This window comes from Malurus melanocephalus, unplaced genomic scaffold (assembly GCF_030028575.1).
Source record: "Malurus melanocephalus ecotype Western Australia unplaced genomic scaffold, MMel_1.1 scaffold_37, whole genome shotgun sequence".
NCBI lineage: Eukaryota > Metazoa > Chordata > Aves > Passeriformes > Maluridae > Malurus > Malurus melanocephalus.
In genome coordinates this window covers 1,768,653-1,778,802 of record NW_026623269.1, presented here as the reverse complement: position 1 = coordinate 1,778,802, position 10,150 = coordinate 1,768,653, and the positions used below count along the sequence as shown (strand labels likewise).

General features: G+C 38.7%; 1 protein-coding gene across 2 annotated transcripts in view; it reads left to right on the top strand.

Moving 5' to 3' along the window:
* NTNG1 (netrin G1) overlaps nt 1–10,150 on the top strand; it is a 148,014-nt gene that overhangs the window by 87,308 nt on the left and 50,556 nt on the right. For both annotated transcript variants that reach the window (XM_057364285.1, XM_057364286.1), the window contains exon 4: nt 2,799–2,971. In XM_057364285.1, coding sequence (XP_057220268.1) covers nt 2,799–2,971 — 173 coding nt within the window. The remainder of the gene's footprint in view (nt 1–2,798; nt 2,972–10,150) is intronic.

Sequence of the window (10,150 nt, the reverse complement as noted above, 5' to 3'; positions counted from 1 at the left end):
GGGGGGGGAAGAATGCTTTGGGGTTTGATTTGGAGGATTTTTTAAAGTTTTTTTAATAATTATTTCAAATTTTCTTTTAAGACAGGAGGCAGTGTTAATTGTCCTGGGAAAGCTTTCAAAAATACATATAAAGCATATAAATAAGTTAATTTGCATAAAGGCACTGAYTGAATGAATCTTTTCTTATTCTATTGGTTTAAGACAAGAAAAGCCATTTAGGAATTCTTCCATTTGGGAAGCTAAGTGGCTAAAATGTTCCTACTTTGTCTATTTTGGGTGTGTTTAGTCTGAATGCCCATATGGGGGTTGTTGGTTTTAAATCTCAGTTAACAGGGTTTTAAAATTTGACAGGAGGTTGCCAGCTACTTCCAGAAGAAAATGCATTTTGCTGTTTTCATTTAAAGCTGCCTGTATTTGTTACAAACATGGCCCTCCAGGATGTCTAATTCTCCCTGTCAAGTGGAGCTTGGTGGCTGCAGTCACACAAGATGTCCTGTGCAGAACCCTCCCTGCCCACTGCAGGAGCACCAGGGCCTGCCATGTGCACCCCACAAGAGCTGCCTGGTGTGGGGCTGCACCTTGGGCTGAGCAGCCCTTCCTCTGCAGCAACCTCAACCCAAGAAATTGAAAAAACTGGCCACCAGAACCAGAGCTGTGCTGCCCATGCTCTCTTGCCTGGGAAATCAGGAAAACGAGGACGGATTAGGGAAAGTGAGCAGTAAAAGGAAATTATGAGAGTTGTGTATGCATATATACATCCTTCCATATAAATACATGCATGTGTTTTATATATATACATCTGGACTGGATAAAAGCAGAGGAGGATGGAGAAGGACAGAGTCCATCCAAGACTTTCACCCATGCAAGCAAAACCAAGGAAGGGTCACTGTCTCTTCAGGAATGTATAGCAAGCACAGCACCTAAGAAGTGCAAAGACATTTTGCAYAAGGTTTTCTGACACTGTTCTTTATTTTCAGGTGCTTGTTAAAAGAGCTGTGCATAATTACATCAATTAGCAGATGGACATGTCTTTATCTTCCTCCACCTCAGTTCTCCTACAAATCTGCAGCACCCTTTCAGAGTACACTAGGTACTACAGCTTTTCCTCAGAATCAGAGTTGGTTTTTTCCTTGCCTAGTTCAGTTTGCTGCCTCTGACACTAATGAGTCCCTGCAATAAAACTGAAGTCTCCTCCTCAAAGAAATCCAGTCCCTTCCTCACTCTAATTTGTTCTACTTATTTGACAGTCTCTCCTGCTTTTCTCCTCTAACTCTATTTTCTGGCTTTGTTCTTACTGTGTCTCACTCCTGTTTGGAGTCTTCCATTTCCATATTCCTGTTGACAGTAAAACCACCCATGACTTTTCTTAATAGCAGTACCCTTTACCAAAATGTTCAATGCTCACCTGCTGATGCCCAGACAGGCATCTTCCATTCTGCAGTGGCTAGTCACTGAAAATTCACAACTGATTTAGTCTTCGAGCACTTCGATATTTTGTAAATTGTGTAAAAATTACTCTCTTTCTCTTGTCCAGCACATCGAATAATTTTGGCAATCTCAATTTTAAAGKTGTTGAACCTGTTTGTCTTTGGAATGAGCATTGCTCAAATAACAGCAGTTTCATCTGCCTCATTTCTAGCATTGAGAATGCTCCACCATCTACTGTATTACATATTCTTGTGGATTTTCTCCAGCAGCTACTTATGACAACTGCAGGCATGTTTTACCCTGGGGATATATATGTATGTGGCCAATTGCTTCAGGTCATATTCCTTCCAAATGGAAGTCAGCTTGACAGCTGTTAATTTGCACTTGGCCATTCCATGTGTTGTTTTGCTCTAATTATTGGTCACTGTTTGGAACAGGTGACAAATGCCCACATGAGAACTCTGTAAATTACTAGATGTACAGTCATTAGGAAAACAAACAGGAAAGGTCGTAAAATACTGACTTTCTCTCCAACTCCAAACAGAAATAGATTTTAGCTGAATTTTACATCTTTTGGAAAGGGGTGGAAAGAGGTGTAAATACCTTACTGTTTATGGAACTAACTTCCCATTCTGTAAGTGTCCTAGTTTCAGGGAAAGAGAGGAATTTAAGGAAGATACAGCTGTTCTAAGACCAGATGCAGAATCTGGTTTATCTAATGATTTTGTCACAAGGCTCAATTCAGTTTCTTTCCCAAGTAAAACTAAATGTGCCTACCAAAATATTTCATCTGACCTTCAGCTACTACAGCTATATCGAATTAAAGCAGGAAAAAAACATTTTCTTTCTGAACAAAACTGTACTGCTGAACAAGAATGACAAGACACCATTATAGTGAGCTTTCCTTCTAYTGAAGTATAGCATTGCAGAAGATATTTAAGTGAAATCTATTTTCTCAGGCTCCCAGGCCCTAATTTGGACCAGATTCACTAAGGACATAAGCARGGGACTTGTTTGTTCATGGGAATAGTAACTCTTGAATTTTTGCAGGATTATAGACGTGTCTGTAGTAAAAAGTATGAATAATTTAGTTGCTCTCAGTGGAGCTGCATTAGTGAAAATGAGAAAAGATTCGATTTCTTGGAGTCTTGGTGGCATTTCTGCTTTTAGACCTRTGTGAGCTGAAGATCCTGCAGCTTGCTCTTTGCAGTCATGTCTTGTGATGTCTGTCATGCTTTCATGGTAGAACAACACTACAACACAGAAACCAAGCAGTTGCCATAGGACATGCTTTTCTAAAATTTGAACTTAAACTCACCTCACCTCTAAGTAATATCCCACTTTGTTTTATTTTTGCCTTTTAAAATTAGGTGTAAGTGCAACCTTCATGCTACTGGCTGTAAAGAAGAAAACAAAAGACTACTTTGTGAATGTGAGCATAACACAACGGGCCCAGACTGTGGAAAATGCAAGAAGAATTACCAGGGCCGACCGTGGAGTCCTGGCTCTTACCTGCCTATACCTAAGGGCACTGCTAATATCTGTAAGTAGTTCTTTATAATAAGACTATTTCATTATTACAATTCTGCCCCATATCATGGCTCTGAAGGAAGGTTAATGCTTGCAAAAGTTTGTTACTTCTTTATGATTCAGCGTGGATAATTGGACAAGGTGTCCATTTGCRAGTGCTAATTGTAAGTATAAATCATCTGTGCTCTCACATGGTTGTAAATAACTTCCAGGAGAGCAACTTGTTTATATCCATAGACACACCCCTGGACATGGAAAGGGCTAAGGAATAAAAAAATCAGGACTCTTCTCATAAAAAACACACAGAGATGAGAGAAAACAATGGGACTAACTGCATTAATGCTCTAGCCACAGTGCCCTCAGCACTCCTTTCATACATCCTTATTATCTTGAGATAGGAAACACTCTCAGCTCAATGTGCGAGATGAGGTCCTTGCTCATTTCTTGGCTATTTTACAAAGTGAAAAGAAAACTCAGCCAAATTTTTCAAATTAATAACTGAAGATATAAAGGTTGGGAAGCATTTATCTGATGTTGATCTGCAGCCTAGATTCACATGCACTCTTGTAGATCAAATGTTGATGAGTGAAAGCAAGGGTAAAACCCGAGATTTTATATCTGCTTGTTTCCAGCTAACAGCCACACATGTAACACATATGAACTATTCCAGCACCCTTACATGTTATCCAAAGGAAGAAGTTACTGACAGCTGCATTTCCTGGTCCTGGACAGGACTGGGTCAAAATAAAACATGGTGGTGAAAGAGAGGGCACAAAGACAAGTATGAGCATCAATTCTCCCTTTCATGCATATATGAAATACACAGTGATTCAGAATCCTCCCAAACTGAGTAACAGACTTAAATTCCTTTGAAAAAAGGATTGAAAATGAGGATAAACCTTCTGACAGAAGTTACTAGCTTCTTTTAAGAAAAGAGTCCACAGTTTTGCCCTGATTAAAAGCAAAACATTCATTTTAGAATATCAGAATATAACAATTTATTGAAAAAGTTATTTGAGGGAAACAGAGCTATGTACTGCAGTTGAATGAAAAGTTTAAAACCAGGAGCAGTGTGCAATGCTCAGAATGTTATCTAAGACTTCAAAGCAGCAGCTGTGAAGAATCAAAACTCAGAAATTAAGATCATAGGAAGCAGGACCTTATCAAGTAAAATGTGAGAGTAATAGACCAAGTAACAAACCGTGAAGTGTGGGGGCATGAAATTATGATAAAATTCTTACTGAGCAGAAAAAAATGAACTTCCAAAAGGCAGGGGAAAACATTTTGTAAGAGTATTCACTTTTTTTGCCTGTTATAAAGAGTGAATGTGGCTCACAGAATTAATACTTTAAAGCTATGTTTGGGAAATATGGTGAGATTCACCAGGTTGATTTTAGCTAAATGCAGCTTGCTGTGTCATCTACCTCRTTCCCAGTCAGTTGAGCACACACCWGACGGAACAGAGGAATTAGCACCCACTGAAAGGGTGTCTGAGGCTTGTTAAAACAATTTTATGCTAAAACAACATTAGTGAATTTCAGCAGATACACAGTTCCATCAAAAATCAAAACGTTTGGCAAATAATAGGTAGTCATTTCTGGGGCTGATGGTGATGATGATGGTAGCATCATAGAAACATAACCTTGTTTGAGCTGATGAATACTCCACCTACCCTCAAACCCCGACTTCAGCAGTGATCGCAGAAGGAATTTCTGGCAAACAGGAAGCATGAAGGATTTCTTCTTCACCTTCTCAGTTGCCATGAATAATCTGACTTTCTGAGCTGGGCTGCAGGGGTTGCTTGCTGCTGAGCAGAGAGAGACACCAGACTGACATAAATTTTACCTCAGTGATACCTTATGCAATACATTCCATATTTTAATGAGACAATGAGTGAAAGATACTTCATTTTGCTTGCCTTACATGTTTTTATATGGTTAAKCCACTACCTACTTAGATAAAGAAAGAACAAAGAGTAATGCACCTCCATTTTCATCTGTTGCACCGTTTATCATTACATAGACTTAACCTTATCCATTCCTCCAATCTTTTTTTAAATGAMAAATCCTGATCTATTTCATCTGATCATAAAACCATGTCACATCTCTGGTCACCTGTGCTTTCTTCCTCTTTTCTGGTTCTATGATGTCTTTTTTTTTGTTTGGTTAGGCTAAAACCACACATGATATTCTAGACAAGACAACAACATGGTTCTTTTATAACAAAAATGTGTCTTTTATATTTTGTTACTCTATGGATCAGTCCTTGAGTCCTTTTTTGAGACTGTAYCACAGTTAAAACATTTCTTCTGGCATCAGGGCTGACTTAAATGGCAGGTTAGAGGCTACAGTAGTTAGTTCAGAAACATCATATTAGAGTTCCTTTAAAATACTTCTTAGGGCAGCATTTCTTCATGGCAGTTCTTGTTCAATACCATTTACTTCAGATACTAACACACTTTGTTAGTATCTGACTAACAGAATTCATCAGATTGTRAGAATCTAACTTTCTTTTTTGAGAACATCACTGAAAACAATTAATTTAGTATTCAATATTAAATAATTAATTAGTCATRGTATTAATTAATAATACCTTGATTRCCTGTCTTYTCACTTATCTCTCTGGGCCTCTTGCTTCCATTGATTATYTTAACAAAAAAGAATTACTAACTTTTGTGTCCATAGGAAGTCGATTCTYAAAATACTGTGGTTTATTTTTAAATTGGCAGATTCTATGCTATTTTTCCCCCTATCTTTCTCTTTTGAGAAGACTYACACTTTTGATGGATATCTTTCCAAAAATCATCTGCATTCTGTTGTTTTCAATTTGGTGTTGGGGTTTGGATTTTTTTTGCTTATGAAGAGAACTGATTTTTATGATTTTAGAAAAAGAGCTGGGTTACATATGATTATTCTGAGCCTCTCATACGCTTGTCTCCAGCCTGCTTCCATGCTGTTTGCATTACACCTTTTAGATGTTCTTTTCATTTTCCTTTTAACTAACTTCCTCATTTTAATCTGCTCGCTCTCTCAAAGTTAAATGTTACTGCAGTGGATTTTTTTTTCATCCTTTTCCTTCTCAACAAGCATGGTAAGTTTCATTTCAGTAGTGGTTCTCTGAGAACTACTTCTTGAATTGTGTCCTATGCACTGCTTCAGAACTAAATCAGCTTCTCTTCTTGTGGGTTGTCTGATTACTTGCTACAGGCAGCACTCATTTATGGTAYGTAAAAGCTTCATTTCTTTTGTCACTTCCTGATTTAGGGCTGAACATGTTGGAGCCTATGAAATTTCCCATTATTGTGTAAACTCTCTGCACAGCCAGTGTAATTTCATTTACCCTGTTGCCTTTATGTCACCTTCTCCATCGTGTGGCCAGCAATGCAGCCATGGTGTTACAATCTCCCAGTCAGGTGTGAATTCTGAAATAAATCCTGGAACATGTTGATAGAAGTAACTTCCCTTCATGTATTACTTCAGTTCCCTGGGGGTACTTTGTATAATCCAGTAATAGAGTCCCTTTGATACTTTTTCCTCCAATTTTCAAAGACCATCTTTTTTATCTAAGACCAAATTATTTTAAAACTGAAATATATTTGAAGTTTACCTGAATATGCTTAAATAAGATACAGCTAAAAATAGTTGTATAAATGAAATGCTCGGAATTTTTTTCCTTCTTTTTGCAAAATAAAAAGATACTCTTTCTTGAGATTCTCTGAATTTGTGACATTTGTTCAGATTCAACAAGAAGCTTAATTCCCCTTTCCAAATCTTTCCCAGCTGTTATTTCCATTKCTCTGTTTCTGCCATTTTTTTTGTGGCCAATAAGATTTTATCATACCTTTTCAAGCTACAGCTCATGAAACAGAAGACCATTCCAGATTATTCTGCAGTCATAGCAGGAACCTTGATACAAAGCTATCATCTTTATCCTTCTCATTTTAAGTCATCAYGAGTTTTTCAASAGAATGCAAAACATTTTTCCATGCWTTGCCTGTGAAAGACAGCAAGTACTCTGTTGTTTACTGGCACTAACAATATTTCTCCATTTGTCTCCACACAGCATTTATTTTATATTTTCACTCTATCTTATTGACTATTTTGTGATTACATTCATTCCCTTGTGCTGCCACATTCTGTAGATAGTTTTTTCTCCAATAYGTTTTGACACACAAAGTGAACTTATTGAATTTCTCTCTACTCGGTATTGCAGGAGAGCTTTTCTCCTCAGCAGCTGTGTGTGTCWGACAGCACCAGCCCTTTTCTTCCTCCTGTTGTTTAGATCATCTTTGGCACTTAYGTTCTTTGCTCCATCACACAGAGTGCACTGAGCCACCATGGATCAAAGCCTGCTCGCTTTTTGTCAGTCCCTTCACAACCAATAACCTGTATCAAAAGTGCCCGACCCTCAGCAAAACCCCCTCCCACTGTTACATGACTTTCCTAATTCATGGTTCAACATGAAACAGAGCATTGACCAGGACATGACAAACACTGATTCTTTTCACTCAACAGTTAGGCAGGCAGTCTCGGTCAGGTTACTGAATTTCTCCTACAGTGGGTCCCCCTCCCGTCATCCAGTTTCTATCTCAGCTTACAAGACTTAGGAGGTGTCTGTGCAGCACATGCCACACAAAGAGTTTCTGGCTAAACTTACGGCACTTCCAGACTGCACTGGTTACCCTCATCTGTGTTCAGTTTTCCCCATAAATATTTGCTGACACAAAGCCATCYTGAAGGACTAGCATAAATGAAGTTGGCCAAGAAGTTGTGATTTCTAGTCAGAAATCCAAGTTCCATGGATCTCTCTAACTGAAAGGATGGCACATCCTGCTTTCCAGTCAAGGCACACTCATAAAGGAGACAGTGTCCCATTCCCTAAGGGCCTGTTCTCCCAAACAGCTGCAAGGAGTTTTCCAGTGCCTACTTCATGACTCAATTTGAAGAAATGGGACACTTACATTGAAGATGTAAAATGCTCCTTGATGCTGTTGATAATAAATTTGAAGAGCAAAAGGAAGATACGAATCAATAATAAGTTACAAAACAGCAAAGCTTCCTATATTTTATATTTCCTATATAAAATATTGCTCCTATTTTATATTGCATGTTGATCTTAGCCCATAAAGCATACWGAAGGTGTAAAGCCACAGGAACACGTCACACAAAAATTGTGTCAGGCTGGGAAACCTGGTGGTGRACCAAAACTGCAGCATATCAAGAGCATTCAGGAGGTAAACATGAGTGTCAGGAAAACCTGCAAGTGATAAACTCATTTTAGTCCATCTGGGTATCCAGTGCAATAGCCAGCAAAACATTGCAGGTACATACCTAAAAACAATGCACTATAAATAACATGCTGTATTTTTTTTAAATCAGGCTTGAAAAATTATCCTTCAGCACTCTACCCTCTTGCATGACCCTGCTGAGTTGGTTGTTTGTGCTGGCTATGGTGACATCTGTTGCTGGGAAATGAATTGCTTCCATACGTCATGGGTTCCAAACAACTCTATTTTTGCCATAAACAGTGAAGAGGTGAAATGAAAGAGACTTCTGGTCCTTAAGCAGCAGCAGCATGGGAAGGCAGASTGTCTGCTTTAAGATACTCAAACTGCTAAAAGTTATCTGTGTTTCAGACTTTTCAAAGTTTCTAATACTGTCAATAAGTTACGATTACTTAAAAAATTCCTTTGATCGCACTGGATGTTTCTTTGACAGAGTTTTCAATACTGGTTTGAACTCACTAAAACATAGCAGGGAAAAGTCCAAATTTTAAAAGATGTTACCCAATGAAACAGTAACTGTTTCCTCTGTTCCATTTATTTCTGGTGATATCRCTTGGGAAAGTGGATATCGCTTGGGAAAGCGAGGGATAACAAACTTCATCAAGGCAGTTCTTTTTCCATGAATTGAAAAATTTCCAATCTTTACAGAGAAACAACTGTAGAAAATTAACAGTAGCAGGAGTTCTGGGACTCTYGCAGTGAAACACATAAAATTTCAAAAAAAATTTCTTTCACTGTGTGTAGTCCTTGCCTGAATATAGGTTTAACAATACATGAAAACTTTAATCCTGTGATCATAATGATCACTCCCTTTGAGGGATTACAAGCCACCAGTATCATTGSGCTTCTCAAGGCTTTAAATTGCTAGAGAATTCAGAAGTTCTGAAATTGATGCTGAGCATCTGATACTGCAATCATGCCTCAATGGAAGAGCTGCAAAGGGAAGAAAAACTCACTGCAGGGAGTGCTGTCATGCTGTAGGACAGCTATTCTAGCAAAAGATCAGACGTGGCATTAACATCCCTGCTCTGACTCCGCTATGAAAAGCTCTATATTTTCTCCCTGTTCAAGAGTCCTGTCAGAAGCACATGAGGGCATTGACAATGGAGGTGCTAAGAGGGTCTGCAGGGTATGACCTGCCCTGAGAGTGGAAGCAGCAGTGTGGTCCTTCTCACCAAAACCTTGATCTATTTCCTTTGTGTTAGGGATTTCACACTGACACAAACTATAGACAAAATCAAAARCTTGCTTTCTTTGCTAGTATCTGATTTGCTTTTTTCTTCATCTCAATAGCCAGCTCCATGGTAGCTAAGAGCTAAAACAACCCATTTCTGGAAGCAGGGGAAATGAGAAAATTACAGGGCAGATGCAGAAGATCTTRTGAAAGGAAAACACCAGATTTTTTTCCTCTCAAGTAATGCATATATATTTAGATGCATTTACAGTGAGCATGTAATATACCAAACCACYACCCTCAAGGCAAGTCAAAAATAATAAATAGCATTAATGACTTTTACCTGCAATGTTTGCCATTTCAGGGGCAGTAGGTACCTCTGAACTACCTTTGCATGCTTTACTTGATGTCCCCTCACTATAAATCTATTACCACTAATAACCCTCCCAGTGATTTAAACTGGAAGATAACTTAGGCTGAATGATGCTTTGGTTTTACAACAGAATAGTTTGATCCCTTGGGTTTGTTTACTCTTTACACCTTGCTCAGTACAATTGTTCATCAAAGGAAGCAATGGCCCTGATCCTTCCTCTCTGTGACCTGTTCACATCAYTTCTGCTGCCAAGTACTGCCAAATTTCAGCTCAATGCTGACTGGAAATGACCCGTGCCATGTCATGGAGCAGGTGTGTGCCAAGGGCTGGCAGTGGTGGGGTGAACACCAGCCTGTTGGTG